At 23.0% G+C, this 20,444-nt stretch overlaps 1 protein-coding gene across 3 annotated transcripts in view; it reads right to left on the minus strand.

Moving 5' to 3' along the window:
• The window catches only part of LOC134832819 (poly(rC)-binding protein 3), a 145,606-nt gene that overhangs the window by 32,851 nt on the left and 92,311 nt on the right, over nucleotides 1-20,444 (minus strand). For all 3 annotated transcript variants that reach the window (XM_063846996.1, XM_063846994.1, XM_063846995.1), the window contains exon 2: nucleotides 15,543-16,020. In XM_063846996.1, coding sequence (XP_063703066.1) covers nucleotides 15,543-15,635 — 93 coding nt within the window. In that variant the 5' untranslated portion in view covers nucleotides 15,636-16,020. The remainder of the gene's footprint in view (nucleotides 1-15,542; nucleotides 16,021-20,444) is intronic.

The raw sequence follows: 20,444 nt of genomic DNA on the forward strand, positions 1-20,444 counted from the left end.
GTTATGTTAAAAAGGAAGAGGAAACGTGGAGAAAAAAAAAGAAAAAGAAGCAAAAGAAGAGCTTTCTATTAATAATAATAATAATAAAAGTTTTGTGAATCCCTTTAGTGAATTAAATTTATCTTCAATTCTTCATCTCTGTATCTCTCTTGCATTAAATTAAATTTATGTAAAAAAAAATTGAATGCTAGGTCACCATTGCTTCTAGTTATTAATAAAAAAAACTCTTTGGAAACAATAAAAAAGACATTTTTTTAACAATAATCCTTTTTTTCTTTTGATTATTTTTTTTTTCTCTTGAAGATTCTTGACTTTACATCAAAACAAAGAAAAAAGGGACAAGAAAACGTACAAATAAATAAAATAAAAAATTAAATTGGGTCCTGGTATTTTTTTAGATAACGGTCTCGTTAATCGACTACTAATTGGACAACTTTTCCCATTTTTTTTTATTTTTCTTATCATCAAAATGTCAAGTAACTTGCTATTAATTACGAAAAATTCATAATAAATAATAAAAAAAAATTTTACTACAACTACCTTTTTCGGTATGTAAGCTGACCGGATTATGACCAAGCTTCTACTTTGCGAATATTTTATGAGAGAATTTTCTCTGTGCGAAATTTTACAAAAAATTAATAGCAATTGTGTGTGTGGCTCCCCAAAAAACGAGAGTAAGGTATCGCATGAAATATCTGTCTGGATGGAATAAAATTTTTTGGACTGTATGAGGATTAAAATATTAAATATTATATTATGGAAAGTACATTGCTTGGATGGTAAAGAGACAGAAAAAGTGCAGCAGAAGTACTACTAGTAGAGTTTAAAGTATTAAATTTACATTATTTTTGTAAGTCTTGTCGGATTTTTGTTTATTTATTTTATGAGTTTTGGGACATGGAAATTTTTGTATATGATAAGGCATCGGAAGTAATTACTGACATTTATAGTTTTGAAATGTGTTTTATCAGTTTTTTTGTTAGAAATTGTAATTTTTGTAAATGAGTCGAAAAATAAATGAAACTTTTATTAAGAGTTAATTTTTTTAAATTTAAAATAATCAAAAAATCGTGAAAAACTTTCGTAAAAATATTAAAAAAAAAAAATTAATAAAAAATAAAAAAAAAGGAATTTTATAAAATTGTGTGTCAAAAATTAATTCACGAATATAATTTTTTAAAAATATATTTTTAATTTTTTTTTATTTATTTTCTCCTTTTAAGCCTCAAAAATTTTTTTATTTTTTTTTTTGAGTTTTTTTTTTTAAATTTTTTTTATTTTTCTCCCAATTAAGCCTCAAAATTCAATTTTAGCTTTTTATATTTTATAAAAAAAATAAAATTGAAATTAAATTTTTTTTTTAAATTTTATTTTTATTTTTATTTATTTTTATATTTTAAATTTTTAAAATTAAATAAGTAAATTAAATTTAACTATATAAAAAAAAAAAAATTAAATAAAAACAAAATTATTTATTTTTAATTTTTTATAAATTTTTGTACAGCTAAAATTGACCTGATTTTTTCAAAATAAATTAAATTTTATGAACTTCACTCATAAAATTCTTGACCAACTTCTTCTACCAAACCCCATTAAAGAAATCCTCTTCCAAAAAAAAATCACTTCCTTATCACTTTACTATCAATAAAACTCAACAATTTCCCGCCCAATCCATTAACTCCTGTGAACAACTACGAGAACATCATCTCATGCGTCAGAGAACATTTGCATCATCATCCTTCGTCATCATCATAAAAGCTTCCTTACACACAGATCCCCATTATCATGCAAAAGAGGGAGAGAACATTAAAAATAGAAAAAAAAAATCAGAAACAAACAAACAACAAACGAAGATAAACTGTCATTCTGTCAAAAATTGCTAAAACTTCAGTCATTTTTGTTCTTTCTGTAAAATAAAATCAATTTCCTATTTTTTTTTTTGTTGTAAATGACAAGCACACATTTTTATTTTATTTTTGATCATTTACCTCTCAAAAAAAAATTACTTTTTTCTGTGTTTCAATATTTTTTTTTCGTACGAGAGACAAAAGTTTTTAAATATTTAACTACGAAAAATTGTCTTGTCAATATCAATTTATTTTCCATATTTGTGAATTTTTACCTACATATCCCCCTCTGTCGATATTCGACCGTACTTTCGGGTAAACCAATTTCAGTCAAAAAAAAATCGAAAAATATTTTTCCCTCAATTGTTTATAAATATTCACTTCATATCTCGTTCGTTGGCGTTATTTATAGTCGTTGCATGGAAATAAAAGGCAGAATAGAGCTCATAAGTATATATTTATATAATAAATTCATCTCATATTGCTATCTATCCATTTGTAAATGTTGCACTGTAAAAAACCTAGTTTCAGAAGTTTAAAATATCCTCGATACATAAAAATAAATAAAAAAAGATTGGGTACTATTTAACACAAAAAATGTGCATTGGGGCAAGATTTTAGAATGCGAATTCCGAAAAAAAAAGAATTGGCATTGGGACAAAAATTTCTGAATGTGCATTGGGGCATAATTTTAGAATGTGCATTGGGGCAAAATTTCTGAATGTACATTGGGCAAGTTATCAGAAATTATGCATTGGGGTAGTTTTGGAATGTGCTTTGGGATGAACTGTGCCCCAATGCACATTCTAAATTCACACCCAATGGATATTCTGAAATTTTGCCCCTATGCCTATTCTAAAATATTGCCCCAATACACATTTAAAGATTTTAACTCAAAGTACATTCTAAAGTTATGCCCCAGTGCACATAATAATTTTGTCCCAATGCACATTTTAAAATTCCAACCCAATCCACATTTTTAAAATCTTACCCCAATGCACAATTTTTTGTTGGTTAGCTACTAATCTTCTTAATTTTTATGTCTCGTAAATATTTTGGCTTGCGAAACATGGAATTTTCATAATGTTTGTTACGAAAATATATAAAACAATTGAATACCTGGTTGATCTCTGACGACCTGACTTTATATTGATTTTTGTGCTTTATTATTATCATTGTGCTCGGATAGGATGCCACTTTTTCCCAGGTTTACCGAGCAATAATTGCGTTCGACACATCTCCAATTTTAAGCACACTAGTCCGGAGCATGTACTAACAAACACACATCTCTAGCAGTGAAGGATAAACTTTTGCCATTTATATTCCTTTTGTGTGTGCGACGTGTGTGTGTGTGTGTGTTTGCACACAAAACAACAACAACAAAAACGAAATAAAATAATTACTTTGCAAGCCGTACATCTGTGCTAATGTGATATCAGGAGCAGAGAGCTCTAGCTATTGAATTTATATGAAAATAATATAAAATGGAAATTCATGTTGTAAACAATAAGTCTCTGTGCTCGCTGACATTTACAACAACAATAATACAAATGAACGAGCGAACGAACGAACGAACGAACGAGAGATGGGGATAAATTGAATATTATTGTTTGACTCGAGAGTGGATTTGATTTAAAAATTATTTTTCTGAGTGAGCAACGCAACAATGCGGCATATGTTGACGAAGCATGAATGATAATAAAATAATAATTTAATTCCTCTTTGCACGCAAAAATATTTATCGCACTGTAATTAATTATTATTATATTTTCACTACCTACCTAGATAGCGAGTTGATCTGAAGTGGTGTAGAGGAAAAGTAGAGCAATTTTTTTTTTATTAATAACAAAACATTTTCACATATCAGATTTGCATATTTTTTTCTGATGAGTTTGTGAGAAGTTTGTGTTTTGATTTTTTTTAAATATTGAAGTTGATGATTTTTCTATTTTTTTTTAATATTAATAACGGAAAAATTTTAATTTATGATAAAAATTTTTAAAATTTTTATTTTAAATAAAATTTTACTAATTTAATAGTTATTGACAAAAAAAAAAAATAAAAAAAATTAAGATATTTTTAATTTAAAAATTTTTCACTTCAAAAATTTCGTAATTTGCATTGTTTGTTTAAACAATAAAATTATATCAATTAAATTTATTTATTTTTTTAATTGTTTAAATAAAACAATGGTTTTTAATATTTTTGAACAAAAATAGTTTTAGTAAAATATTAGTCAGATTTTTCAACATTTAAATTAAATTAAAAATTTCAAGAAAATTCAAAGGTTTTTTTTAGCATTTTTGGTGACACTTTGGTGCAACATTTTCACCTTTTTTTTGATAAATAATAAAAAATAATTTTTTTTTATATAAAATTTTTTGTAATATTTTAAAGCATTTTTTTATAGAATAAATTCTGAAATTTTATCAATTATTTTTATTTTTTTTTTTATTAAAATTTAAAACAGTAAATTTAAGGTAGGTACCCATAAAAAAATTCATAAAAAGTTAATGTTTGGAAAAAATTTAAATTTCTAAAAAACATTATTTTCAATGGAGCTACCCGGTTGCTGAAAAACTCTTGCTTGAATTTGCAGTAAAATAATTTTTTTCTTAAATTTTAAATAAAAAAATCAATTTTCTTTCATTGATTGTTAATTTTTTTAATTCAAAATAAAAAAAAATCAAAAAAATGCAATAAAATCTCGAATAAAATAAAATAAAAAATAAAAAAAAATTATTTTTTTATTTAGTTTTTTTAATTTTTTTTTATTTAAAAAAATAATTTTATTTAATTTTTAATTAAAATATTTTTACCGTAAAGTCTGAAGTAAAAAAATTTACTTGAAAAAAAATCTTAAAGCAAAAAAAAATCTCGAACCACGAATTTTCCACGCATCCAACTAAATCACAGAGCAGGAGAGAGCAAAAGTTTCGCAAATAAATAACGGAGTTGTCAAGCAAATAAAGTAAGTGCTTGATAACTATTACTTCTATCGACAGTGACAACAACTAGAACGATGTCGACAACGACGGCGGTAGATAAAGCGAACACACATGAAATCCCTTCTTTGCTTTCGTATTCTAAATACTTCTGAGTCGTAGGAAGAAAAGACGAAAAAAAAACGAATGAAGAAAATCCCAGCCATTTACTTTGTTTACTCTTATCAAACATCCTTAAAATAACATTCAACGTCTTCCTTTCCCGTACACTGAGACACAAACACGGAGCAAACCAAGCTATAAACGATTGTTGTTGCAGGAAACATAAAACTTTTGTTGTTCTCTTGTTTGTTGTTGTTAAAATGTGTGTGCGAGAGATACTTGTGTGTTGTGAAAACAACAACAACAACAACAAAAAAAACGAATAAAATCCAACAAATAGGAAATCTTCATGAGAAATCCTTCTTTTATCCGCTTTAATTCAAGTATTTTGATTAGGTTAGTCATGTTTCATGCTGTTGTCGTCTTGAGTCGAGAAACTCTCGCACGAAAAGTGTTGAAGACAGACAACGACTTATCATCAGGTGGAAATTTTCACGACATTTCGGTTGTTTGCACGTCGTTTTTGCGACGAAAATTTTCGCATTAACCGGAACAAACTTTTAACACTTGCTTGGTGACGATGGAAAAAGTGTCCCGAACAAATAAGTTAAGAATTAATTAACGATCCTTGCCCGGTTTTTTTTTGTGTCTTGCAAATATTTAAAGAGCTCGACCTGAATTTTATTTCAATTTTTTTGTTTGCTTAAATTTTCTCAAGATTCGAAAAGTAAAAAAGTTATTGAGGTGAAGAATTGGAGCGCATTTTTATTTTTGATATTTTTTTGAAAAAAAAAGAAATTATTTTAAAAAAATAATTAAAAAAAAATTAAAAAAAAAATAAAATAAAAAAAATAAAAATTTTAATTATTTTTATACAAAAACATTAAATTTAAATTTTATAAAAAATATTTTAAAAAAAAATTATTTTTATTTAATCTTATTTTTTATTTTTTTATTAAAATATAGTTTTTAAAAATAAATTTAATTTTAAAAATTTTATTAATTTAATTTTTTAATTATTTTATTTAATTTTTATTAATTTTATTTTATTTTTATTATAAATTCAAATTAAATAAAATATTGATTTAAATAAAAAAATTTAAAAAAATTAAAATTTTAAAATTGAAAAAAATACAAAAAAAAAATAAAAATTAAATAAAAATTTAAAAAAAAATTAAAAAAAATATTTGAATATATTTAAAATTTAAAAATATTTGAATATTTAAAAGAAAAGACAAAAGAAAAAATTAAGACAGCTTCAAGTAGACAACAGAGCATTTTTTTGTTTGAAAATGTAAATGCAAGAAGAAAAAAATAAAATATTTTAACCTTTTTCATTGTGTAGCATTCACAGACTGACTCAGGTCTGTACTATTGTTGTCTTGTGCTTGTCTTGTCTCGGATCGTTAATTACACGAATTTTCTTTAACTTTTTTTTGTGTAAATTTTTTCGAGTGTCTCTTCTACATTCAAACATTGAATAGAAAGAAACATTCCTGCGAGAAATTTTTTTTTTCGTACTGAAAAATAAAATAAAAGGCTTATAAAGCGATCTTCTATTTTTTTTCTTCTTCGTCTATTTGTTCGCTTTGTAGAAACATGTGCTATGAAGCAGATTTTTTTTTGTGTATTTAGGTCCTCCTTGTTGTTACTTTTTATTGTCTTGTTTCTGGCTTTTGCATGTACAACACCTGTTTCGCGTCATTTTTAGCGTTATTACAGCAGAAGGGCAAAATTTCTATTAAGGAAGAGCAAAGAAAAAAATAAAGGTCTCTCTGAATGAACGCGTAATCCTGCTTACAAAGCATCTTCACAAGACATCTAATAATAAAAAGTAAATAAATAATGAGATCATGGAAAGTACTTTTTTTCTTGTTCCGCTTTTCTGTGTGAATTTGTAGTGTTTTAATGAAAATGAATGAATGAATGGAGAAAAATATGAGAAGAAGAGGGGATCCGTAAAAAAAATTTAACTTTTAATATTTTCTTTGAATTTTAAGATGGTAATTAATTGGGACAGACATGAGATGAGAGACTTGCTTACAAAGTAGCAAACACAAAAGAAATTAATTAATTTCCAGTTTTATTAACGTGGAACAAAAATGTTAACAAAAAAAAAGAGAGATGAAAAGTAACGATTTTTGGTGCTTGACTTCGATGGAGACCTTTGTAATTATTATTGAAAGTGCAAAAAGGCTGAATTTTGGTAAGTTTTGAATTTTTTTATTTTTGTCGCTTGAAATTTTTTAGTATTTTATCAAAATTAAAAGAAATTTAAAGGAAATGGAAATTTTTTAAAATAAGATTTTTTCATAAATTTCTAATTTTTTCGGTTTTCACATTATGAAATTATTTTTTTTATAAACAACTAAAAAATAATGAAAATTTTTTAAAATTCTTTAAAATTAAAATAAAATAACACTTAATAAATTTTACAATAAATTTAAGTAAATATTGACACAATGTTAAGTTTTATAAAAAAAAAACTCATTAAAACTGAAATTCGTCAAAAATATTTTAAAAATTGTTGAAGTAAAGTACTCAAAATTGGCCTAGTGATATAAATTAGGCCTTGGAATAATTTAATTTTGCTCAAAAATTTATCTGCAAGAATAAAAATTTTTTAAAATAAAAATCCCGGGCGAATAATTAACAAAATTTTGAATTTTAATAAAAAAATATGCCTAAAAGAGTTTTTCAAAAATTTTTGAAAAATTTTATTTAAAATTAAATCGCACAAATATTTTTAAGTTTTTGATTTTTCCATTTTTTGTTCATGTTTTTGTCGTAAAATTATGAATTACCTAAAAAGTCATTTAAACCAAATTTATTGAAATTTTTTAAAACAAAATTTGTGCAATTTTTTAATCTTATTTTATTATTAATAAATTATTTTTTAAAAAATTTTGTGCTTGAAAATGAAGAAATTTTTTAAAAAAGTTTTTAAGCTCAAAAACCGTAAAAAAGAAATAATTTTAGAAAATTTTTAATTTTTAATTTTTTTATTTTTTTTATTTTTGATAAGATTTTTTAGAGAAATATCGTAAAATTATGAATATTATAAAAAATTTATATTTTTTAAAACAAAATTATTTTTTAATTTATTATTATTATTAATTATTATTTTTTAAAAAAATTTGTCAGTATTTTTAGAAAATTTTTAATTTTTTTTAAATTTTATTTCCATTGGTCAATTTTTGAGCACGTGACACACGTCGTGACAGACATTGTGAGACACGTCGTGAAATTGTCGCCCGATAAGTTTTTTAATTGTTCTATAACATGTCTCAAATTTTTTTAATCAGTTTCATTATTTTTTTAATATTTTTTTCTTTAAGATTTGGCAAACATTTTTATTTTAAATGATCGAAAAAAATTACTGAAATTTTTATTTTCGTTTTTTTTTTTATATTGAAACAAAATTTGTCAGTATTTTTATAAAAATAAAATAGTTCATTTGCTCAGTGAATCCGCCACTATTGGTCGTGTGACCAATACTAATTGCCTTACGTAGTGCCAAAGTTAAGTAACAAGAGCAATCAAGCCTCTGTATATCAAAATATTTTCGTAAAGCTTTGATTTTAAAAATTTATTTGGATAAATTTAAGTTTTAATATTAAAAAACAAAATAATTAAAAAAAAAATAAATAAAAAATTAAATAAAAAAATCTTTAATCGGTTATTTTTATTTAAATATTGCTTTAAATCGAACTTTTGACCATAAAAAAATTTCAATAAAATACTTTAAAAATAAAAGGCCTGCTCATTATTTTTTTCTCTAATATTTTTATAATCAACTCTAAGCCGCTTTTCAACCCGAAAACACATAAATTACAAATTCCCAATTAATAATCCGCAAAGTAAGCTCTTCAATAATAACCCAAAAAAACACAAAATTTTCTCGTTAATCATTAAAATATTTTACCACTTTGGTCGCCATCGCAATCCTTTTCACCAGCAGATAACTCATGTATTCGACCAACTGCTTGTTGTTCACCTACTAATTAACCTCAATTTTTAATATACACATCATTCATCTATCTCAGCTATCGAATGCCCCGAAAAATAAATGTTAATCCGGCTCTTTGTAAAGCGCTGCGTCGTCGTCGTTTCCAATTTATATTCGAAACAACAATATTTTACATTTATATTGTCGAATTGGGACACCAAAAACAACGCAAATCCATCTCTCACTCTACAAAATTGCACGTAATCCTTTGCTGAAATATCTGCACTCGGCTCCGTATTTATTATTATTTTGTTAACAGAGTGAATTGTATGTCGAAATATTGTCAGATTCGATGCACACACAAAAGGATCAGCAGTCGTAAGCTGGTGCGCCCGCTCTGGATAATAATTAGTTGACGCAAATGAATTTTTAATTTCAATTTAAAATTGTGCACGTCGTCGTTGTCGTCATGCGGGGGACCAAAATAAGTGGATTTTTGTGTTGTAATCCGGTGTTCTATCTCGAACGTTATCAACCAAAAAATCATTTTCTAATTTCCTGGCCCGATGTACTCAAATATTATAATTGAAGGATTTATTTTTTTGATGTTTTGATGTGTGGCCCAATTTTTGTCTGGCATTCGTCAATATTTTCTCATAAATATTTTAGTTGTAATCCATCCACCTGCACATAAATCAAATTTAATATGAATGAAATGTAATTAAAGAAACTTTCCGATTTTGTTTCGAAAACGGTACCGCACTAAAATTCAATTGTTTCATTTTTTTGATATAAATTCTATAAATAAATAATAAAACGACAATTTATTGACCTGCTTATAATAAAATATTTTTTTTGTTCTACGTAAACAGGGCAGTTACGTGCCCAGGTGTGTGTTTCGACACTCGTTACTTCGAATTACTTCGTTGTTGTAATAAATATTCGATAAAATAAATAAATATTTAAATGTCTAAATAACGAAAGAAACACACAAAAAAAATTCGTTTGTGCTTCAGAAGTTTTTAAAAAATATTTCAAACTTTTTTGTGCTTTTTGCGGTGTTGAAACCAAAAATATTTTGAAATGAATTTTCAAAGTGACAAAAACACACATACAGAGAACAAAAATTTCCTAGTTAAATGTTTTGCTGTCACATCAAAAAAAAGCAAGGTAAATTGCTGGAGCTTGTCCGCAGAGGTATGCAGTGCGTTTGCAGTCACATATCAATTTACTTTTGTGTAAATCATGTCAACAACTCCCAACGAGTACTTTTTCAACATTTTTATATATATTAAAAAACGTGGGAAAATTTTGTCGTATGTGAAGAGGAGTGAGCGCTTTTTTTCTTAGTAGAATTGACGTCAATGTCTAAAAAATAAATTTCAGGTGAATTTTGGAATTTTATTGAATGAATTCAGATTTTTATTAAAATTGTTTTTTTTTTTATTTTAAAAATATTAATTTTTTTCTGTTCTTATTATTTATTTATTAAATAAAATTAAATAATAATTTATTTATTTTTAATTTATTTTTAATGTATTATTAAATTTAATTTATTATTAATTAAATTATTTTTATTTTATTTTTAAAAAAAATATTAATTTTTTATAAAAATTGCTTGAGTTAATAAAAAATATTTAATAAAAAAATAATTATTTTGAAGGATTTTTAAAAATAAATAAATTAAATTAAAAAAATAAATTAAAAATATTTTTAAAAATCCTTCAAAAAAATTATTGTTATTTTTTTTAATTAAATATTAACTCAAGCAATTTTTATAAAAAAATTTAATATTTTTTATTTATTTTTTTTTACTGCTTTAAATGCAGGCAAAATGAAATAAAAATTAGGATTTATTAAAATAAAAATTTTCATTATTTTTTATTTATGAAAATTTAATTCAAAACTAGATTACAATAAAATTTTTTACTCAATTTATTTTTTTTTTAATTAAATTAATTTAAATTTTTTTTTATCTAAATTATCAATTTTAATCTTGTTTTAATAAATTTAGATCTAAAGCTTAAAATTTGACAAAAAATCATGAAAAAAAAGTAAAATTTTAATCAAGAACTATTCACTGAAATTTTTGTGATTGCTAAATTTATTTAAAAAAAACCATTTTAAACCTTTATTTTTTTAAAGATTATTTAAATTAAAAAATCTTGGCTTTCGATTTCGATATAGTTTTTTCATAAATTTTTAAGTAAAATGCTTTTTAGATCATAAATTTCTTTCAAATAGTATAAAAACAATTTTTCTTCTACAAACTACCGTTACCCGTAAACTTCGTTCCACTCATAAATTTTTTTTAAAACAAGAAATTATCCTAAAATTATGCAATCAATTAAATTTTTAAAGAAAATCTAATTTTTCTTCCATTTCTCGATGTATAAAGAAATTTTCGCTCCAAATTTAAAAAATTTCTTTAACTTCTCTATTCATAAACCTTAAAATTATTATTTCTGACACACTAAAAAAATTCCAAAGAGATTCAAAAAGCAAAACTTGAGTTATTGCGTTACAAAATTTAAATAATTTTTCAAATTGTTTAAAAAAAATCCTCAGACAGACACCACTTTCACCAAAATTCACAACAAAACTCTTTAAAACGCACAAAAAATCAACATCATCAGATCTCAACTCCATTCAACTCGACAAAACACATCACAACAACTACACAAAAAACAATAATAAAAAAAAATAACGAAACAAGGGACTCAAAACAAGGTAGTAACAGTTTTAATTAAAACATTCTCAATGGATATACATTTTTCCCAGTTGGACTCTTTTGTGATATGATGATATGTGAACTAAAAATATAAAATTTTTCCTTTCTCCACACACAGAGAGAGAGACATGCCTTGCTGTGGGAGTTATTTACATGTATTTCATTATTAGTTAGTAGTTACCTTCTATAACCGGTAGTAGAACTAATAACGCAAACAGGAGACGAAATGATGGGAAAGAAAGACAGAAAATTAAAATATAGACGTCGTCGCATCATCATCGTCAGAGAGAGAGATAGACAACTAAATTGAAACGACGATACAAGGATTTGTTTACTTTTTCAACTGATGATGGAAAATTGAATCACTTTAAAGGTTTCTGATGAACTTTTCCACAGAAGTCAACAAGAAATTTTTTTTCTAATCAATTAAGGAAAGTTGTAAGTTTTTAAATGTTCTTCGATCGTTCTTTAAAAGTTATTTTTATGGCGAAAAAAAATTCCTTCGCGACAAAAATTGCAACAAAACAAATCGAGAAACAACGAAAAAAAAGTACACAATAAAATGTGCATTTCAGTTGCAATTTAAAATTAGAATTAGACGCAAAAAAAAACATTTATACAAAATAAATAAAAACGAACGCACACTCAAATCAAAAAGAGATACATTTAAATTTATTTATTTTTTTTTTGCTTGCGCGCCGCATGGCATGGCATTCAAGAAAACGACACGACGCCGATGCACATACGACAAGACAAGACAATTTTTTTTCTGTAGTTGATGCTATTTGCTTTAGTTATTTTAATTTAATTTAAATTCGCATGTGTTCAAGTCTGATAGTCGAACGAGAGAGAGACAAGACAAAAAAATCATCATCATTATATAAAATGGCCTCCCTCTTTGCTCTTTGGTGTGCAGCCTGCACTTTGGGCGATGACATATTTAGCGTTAAAAAGTGCATTATGTTCGATAGTTTTTCTACTGTCGCTGTTTCAAGGTAGAAAAAATAAATTGTGGAGACGCAAAAAAAAAAAAATGAATGAAGAACGGAAAAAGAGAGAGTTCAAAAACAAATAAATCGGAAAAAAGGTAGCAAAAAATGATAGTTTTTTAATTGGATTTCTTATCTATTATTAGTTATGTTCTTTCAATAGCAAAAAAAAAATTAAAAAAAAATGAAGAGCTTTGTCTTTGTTTGTATATGCATAAAAAACGAAGAAAAATTGAGTGCAAGGGTGAGTTTTTTTTACTTTATTTTTTTTTTAGTAAAATCCGAAAAGTGTTAAAAAAAATAAAATTCAATGAAAAATCAAACTCACCCTAATGCATTTAAAAAAATATTTTTTTAACAGTTCGTTTCATTTTATTTTTTATTTTTTTAAAACAATAGAAAATTACACTACGGCCATACAAATTCTACAACACTACATTGAACTAATAATCCAATTTGTAATGTAAATAAAAAATTTTTACTGAACGTTTTCCCCTCTTGTTCGAATTCGCGTTGATCTCAACACGTAAAAAATAAGAGTTTTATCGTGTTTTCGCTATTTTTTTTTTATTATTTTATAATGATAAAAACATCCTCCCAGGAGGTAGCCTGGAGGGATAAAAAAAATAAATTCATTATTTGAACAAGATTTTTATTTGCGTCATTTTTTGTTTAATTTGATTAAATTTCATAATGAAAAAAAAAAATTGATTAAGAACTATGTATGAGTCAATTAAATTTTTTTTTATTTTTTTTTTTAAATAATTTTTCAAGGAAATTTTTATTAATTTTATTTTTTTTTTGTTTAATTTAATTTGATTTAATTTAATATAGAAAAAAAATTGATTATTAAAAATTGATGTTTCAATTAAAATTTTTTTAAAAATTATTTTTCAAAGAAATTTTTATCAATTTTTTTTTTATTTTATTTAATTTAATTAAATTTAATATCGAAAAAAAAATTGTCTAAGAATTATGTGTCAATTAAAAATTTTTTTAAAATTATTTTTCAAGGAAATTTTTTTATTTAATTTAATTTGAATTTATTTAATATCGAAAAAAAATTGATAAAGAATTATGAGTCAATTAAATTTTTTTTAAAATTATTTTTCAAGGAAATTTTTATTAATTTTATTTTTTTAATTTAAAATAATTTAATATCGAAAAAAACAATTGATAAAGAATTGTAAGTCAATTAAATTTTTTTTTAATTATTTTTTCAAGGAAATTTTTATTCATTTATTTTTTTTTATTAAAAATAAAATAAAATAAATATTTGCTGAAAAAAAATAAATGTCAATTTAAATATTATGCCATGTAGTGATCAAATTAAATAAAAAATTTTTTTTTGTTTGCTTATCAGAGATCAATTTTTACAAGTTCACTAATTATTGAACATCCAGAATTACAATTTATTTATTTTTCCACCGCATATCACATATAAATAAATAAATAATAATTACAATTAAATCACAGAAAATCAATAAAATGTTTTTTTTTTTGTGTTTTTGTAATATAATATATTAAATGGACGAACGCAGCACAAAAAGTAGTACAAAATAATAAATTAACTTCATTTATGCCACTGACTGATAAATATTAATTTTCACATAGAAAATTGTACGGCACACGAATACACAGCGGAGTACCTTACAAAGTAAAATTTTTAATTATTTCAAATGAAAATGGGTAGCCAGAGCATTGATGCGTTAGATATTCCAACAGATTGCATTATATTATATTATTATTATTAAATTTTAAAATTATTATTATTTTATTGTATGAATTTAATAGTATTGACGGAAATTTTCACAATTAAATTTTAGTTTTACATTTTGCGCGCAATATTGTTGTCAACTTTCGAAAATATTGAATTTTATCAATTTATGTTTGATCGCAAACTTTATTTTATTTTATTTTTTTGTTTTTGCCAAAACAAATGCAATAATTAAAATATATAAATTTTTAAACAATTCATTTAAATTTATGACAAAAAAAAGTTTCAAAACAGGCGAAAATATGGTTGAGAGTTAATTAAAAGTTTATTGGTTTTTTTTTCAGATGCATGTTGGTGGAAATATTGCAGTGGATCTGACATCACACGTCATAAAAATGTACAAACATGCGAAGTGAAATGTTGTTACCTGCAGTTTTTTTAGTAAGTAAATATATTTATCGGGTAAAATTAATATTTATATTTTTTTATCAATAAAAATTGAAGGGATATATTTTATTTTTTAAAAATTAATTTAAAACTTTTCATTGTTTTATAATATTTTTTTAACAGAAAATTATTATATAAAATAATTATTAGTTATTAAATAAAAATTTAAATAATTTTTTTATTTTAATTTAATAAAAATAATTTTTTTTATTAATTTTAATTTAATATAAATTTAATTGATTGAAATAATTTATATTGAAATTTCATAAATAAAATAATAAATTTAATAATTTAAAATTAAATTTATTGATTTTATTTTTAATTTTAAATAAAAATTTAATAATTAATTAATTAAATTAAATAATTAAAATTTAATAATTAAATTTTTATTTATTTTTTTAAATTTAAATAAAAATAAAAATTTAAAATATTTAATTTTATAATTTAATTTTTATTTTTTAAATTTAAATAAAAATTAAAATTTAATTATTTAATTTTTATTTATTTTTTTTTTAAATTTAAATAAAAATTAAAATTTAATAATTTATTTATTAATTAAAATTTAATTAAATTTTTTTAAAATAAATAAAAATTAAAATTTAATAAAAAAAATGCGCTCAACTCTATTTAGATGTATTTTTATTGAAATTCACGCAAAATATATTAAATTATATATTTTTCAGAAAATATTCAATTAAAAAAAATATTCGATAACAAGCTTAACATTTTATATCGGATCAAACATATTGTTTAGACATATTCAATTTATTATTAAAAATAATTATTTTTTTGACAAATAAAATAAAATCACTTACCTTTCCCTGCATGATAAGCCGGATTGTCAAAGTAACGGATGGATCATCCGAGAGCTTCAAATTGGATGGGATTGTGACTTCCATTTTCTCCATTTTTGCTTATTTTTTATTTGTAATAATTTTTTTTTAATAATTCACTTTTTTTTATTTATTTTGTATTCCTTACGGGACTAATTTTACAAATATATATAAATATGTTTCAATTTATACTGGGATCAAGCTCTTCAGGTTTCACTTAATAATGTATCTTTTGTTTATTTTTTTGCGTATCAGTGCGTTGATGTATATAATAAATATATATAAAGAGAGTGACACAACAAAAGGATAACAAATTTTAAGTTACTTTTTACTTTTTTTTTATTGATAAGCGGATTTTTTTGTTGATGATTGATTACGGTCTCGATATATTGAGAATTATCGGTGTCGGTTGTGTTGGGAAACTGGATTTGCTGGTTGTGATAATTTTATTGGTGGACAACTGGAAGTAAAACAGATAAAATTGGAACGGTAAATGAGCTGAATTTTTTTTTTAAATTTATTCATAAATATATATAATAAAAATTTTATGTTGCTTAACAATAATAATAATAATGATTATGAGAAAAAGAGAGAAATGTGAAAAGAGGTTTTTTTTTATGAAAAAAAAAGAGTTCATAAATATGTGCACAAATTTATTTATAAATTATTATCTCAATAAATGCATCTCTATTTTCTAGCAGAATCATCGTCGACGTCGTCGTCATTATTATCATCATCATCACAGCAAAATATATACAACAAGCAAACTAACTAACTAACTGCAACAACATACAAATGCACATCATGCTAAAATTAACAATATTGTGATAATATTCCGTTAGTGCTTGAGAGGCTGTATATTGTGCTAAATTGCTAGCTCAACTAGCAACCAAGCTATAAACGCATCGTTTCTCATTTATGTGCGAAATTAGTGTTGGTGCTTTTGGTGTGAGTTTCCCAATAGGCTCTTCATGTCTCACTTTGCCGAAATATAGATAATTTAGTGCGTGTTAATGTTTCAAAGGAGCGAACTATAACAGCATCATGATTGTGAAAAAAATTGTTTTGCATTTGAAAAAAAAATTTAAAAAATTAAAATAAAATATTTTAAAAATTTTAGATTAAAAAAAATTAAATCAATAAAAATACTATATGTATAAATATTTTAATTAAATAATAAAAAAAATAATTAATTTAATTTTTATTTATCAAATTTTAATAAATTCAATCAATTAATTAATTATATTTTTTAATTAATTTGAAAATTCAATTTTTAAAAAAATATTTAAATGCTTAAAAAACGGTTAATGAAGAAAAAACTGATTTATTTTCTTAAACTTTATTTAAAAATTTTAATATGATTATTTTTAGTAAATTATTAAATTTTTAAAATTAATAAAAATTAAAATTTTTAAATTAGTTAATTTTGTTAAATTTGTGTTTAAAAATTTTGTTCAAATAATTCGATAAATTGAAAAGAGTAAAAACTCTAAAATTTTAAATTATTCATTTATTTTTTACACAAAAAATAGGTTTTATTTTTAATTCATCAATTTTTACCGAATAAAATTTATAAATAAAAATTTTTAAATTAAATTAAATTAAAATTTATTTATTTTTAAAATTTTATTTTAGCAACCAAAATTTTATTTATTTATTTTTTAATAGAAAAATAACTAAATTATTTTATCAGATTTTTTTTATTATTATAAATAATTATTATTTATAATTTTTTTTTTTTATTTTTAAATTTCAAAAAATATTTCTGAATTGATCAATTTTAGTTTTTTGATAATTTATAAATATTTATTTATACAATTTTTTTTATAAAATAAGAATAAATTTGTAAAAAAAAATTTTTAATTTTTTTTTTATTTTATTTTATTTTTTGTTAAATTTTATAATTAGAATTTTAACTGAAAAATTATTTAAAATTTTAATAAATTTAATTAAAAGTTTTAAATTCTTTAAAATATTTCCTATCTTATCTAAAAATTGCGAAATACAAAATTTCACCATTAAAAGGAATAAAAATTTATATTTATTAGCATCCACTTTAAAAAAGAAGACTTTTGTTCGCTCATCATAACATCCTGCCTGCCTTGTACACAAAAACATGAAAAATTGCGTCATATATCAAAGCAAGTAACGCTTTAATGTTGTTAGAAAGGTAATTAGATCAAAAAATTTTCTCTTTTGCGATAAAAACGAAAAATTCATAAATTTTTTGAGTGCTGCTCTTGAGACACAACACAAAAATCTAATAATAATTCGGTCATTGAAGAGTTCTTCAAAAGTAAAGTTGCAACCCCTTTTGCCGGATTTTTTTTTGTATGTGCAACAAACCACCACTGGCGACGTCGTTGTCTTCATGACAAAAGACCATCACGCCATGCCACACAAAAATATCGTAAATGATCCCTTTAATTAGCATCCTATTATAAATTTCAACAATAACAAGACGAACGTAGGAACAACAAATCACCGAACAATCAAGCATGTAACAACAACAACAACCTCAATTCTCCAATTCTCTCCTAAGGTTTTCGGTAGCCCAAAAAATTTTTTTGAAGGAAAAAAAGAGACAATGAAGAAAAATTGTTTGAGAACAAGAAACACAGTCGAAAACTCGACGAGAGTACGAGATAATAGCAGGAAGGGTTACTCAATAACGATATTATACTCTATTATACATGTATCTATAATAAAATTGCATGTTTCAAAAATATACTTTTTGTGCCACGACTGAATGAATGGAAGGCAAGACGAAGAAAAAAACGACGAAAAAGGGCACATTTATAAAGGAATTTGAACAAATGATGCCAATGGGGAAGAAAATTACTTATTCATCATCTTAAAAAGCTTTTAAATTACCATTTTTATATCATATTTACTCTAACGATGTATGTCTTTCTTCTTCTCCGTGGAAGCTGTTGGAGTGAACTGATTGAAAACTTGTACCTACCACCTATTTTGCTGCACACAACGTTACATGAACTCGATAAAAATGGAAAAATTTTTTGAAGAATAGCGAAAAATGCTGATTTTTTTTCTTCTTCTCTTCCTCACTATTGTATAGCTGGCGCTGATTTATTCATAATAAAATCTCTCTTGATGTACTTTACGAACAAATTTATGGCCCATTTTTCAATTAAGAAGTTGTTTGCAACGCAACTTACATGACGACGACGACGACGAAGGTTTTGACACAATTTTTCGTCGTACCTTCGTTGCGTCACATTTCTATTGAATGAATTTTTAATGGGTGACCTTTGTCAGACCGGAGGAGTGATGGAAACTTTTTTTACAAAAAAAAAAAAAAATGCAGTTCATTATCAAATTAGCATGTCAAAGTTGCGAGAATGAATGGCAAGAGTAGAATAGAGGGGATGGAAAATTGGAGCAATTTTCTTTTTTTTTCGATTTTTTTTTATTTTTCTTTCTGTGCTGCGATGTTTATTGAATAGAGAAACTTTTTGATCGGAATTAAATATTAATAGGACGTTTTTATTCAATTCAATGTTTTATTTTTTTTAAATGTCTTTAATTTAATTAGAATTGACGGAGTTGTGTACGAAAAGTAATTATTTAAGGGAAAAATATTTAATGGAAATTGAAGGAAAAAAAAACTATTTACTGATTCAAGAAGTTGTGAAAAAAGAGGAAAATATAAATAAAAGATTTAATTGGGAATATTCAATTTTAACGCTGTTTTTACTTTAAGAGCGTTTTTAAATTATTTCTAATAGTAAAAAGATATTTTTTTTATTTTCGAGAAAAATTATTTTAAAATATTTTTATTTTAAATTTTTTATTGATTTTTATTTAAAAAAAATCTTTTAAAATTTAAATTATTGGACTAAAACATTTTTTATTAAATTTTCATTTTTAAATTTAAATTTTTAAATCTCATTTTTTTTATAATTTAACATTTTCTTTTGATCTAAGAAAAAATCTGAAATTCAAATATTTTTTAATAAAAGTTTTTTTATCAATTTTTTTTAAATTTTAATAATTAAATTTTAAATTCAATTATTTTAAATTATCGCTTAAAATTTTCATTAAATTATTTTTAAATTTTAAATTTTTTTAATTTTAAAAACTTAAAAAAAAATCATTCACTTGTCTACATCAAATTTAGCATAATACCTAAATAAATCTAAAAAAATGACAAAAAATTAAATTTAAACATTTTTTATCGTTTAAAAATATTTTTCGTGTGTTTTGACGATAAAAATCAAAAATTAAAAAAATTTCTAAAAAAAAGAAAAAAATAAATAAAATATTTTAAATTTTCACTCACTTTAATTGAAAAAATTTAATTATTTTTTAATTAAATTGAATTTTTTTTTTAAATTAATTTTTCAATTTTTTTCTTTTTTAAAATTTAAGTAAAATTTAATAAATATTTTATTGAATTTAATTAAATATTTTTTTTTTATTTTCTTTATTTGATTTATATTTAATTTAATTTTTATTTAATTTATATTTAATGTTATAAAATTCTAATTTTGTGAAAATAGTTTATAATAATTTAAATAAAATTAGGTTCAACAAGTTGAATTAAAAATTGAAAAAAATGAATCGATTCAAATGAATCTTAAGACTTTCATTAAATAATAATTTTAAGAAACAATTAATTTTCCATGTGGCTTTCTAATAAAAAAATCACTCATGTGTAACCCTCATTTCCTGTGTCTTAAACACCTGTTAACATTGTTACTAATAATTACAAATAATAATAGCTACAAAACTAATGATAACTGACCTAAAACTGTTCTTCAAACCTCTTCATGCTGCCACTTTTCTCATCTTCAATCATTGTAACAGCATCGATAATTAAATTCGCAACAATCACATCTCTTCTCTTTTTTTTCTGCCATA

This window comes from Culicoides brevitarsis, chromosome 2 (assembly GCF_036172545.1).
Source record: "Culicoides brevitarsis isolate CSIRO-B50_1 chromosome 2, AGI_CSIRO_Cbre_v1, whole genome shotgun sequence".
In the NCBI taxonomy this organism is placed as follows: Eukaryota; Metazoa; Arthropoda; class Insecta; order Diptera; family Ceratopogonidae; genus Culicoides; species Culicoides brevitarsis.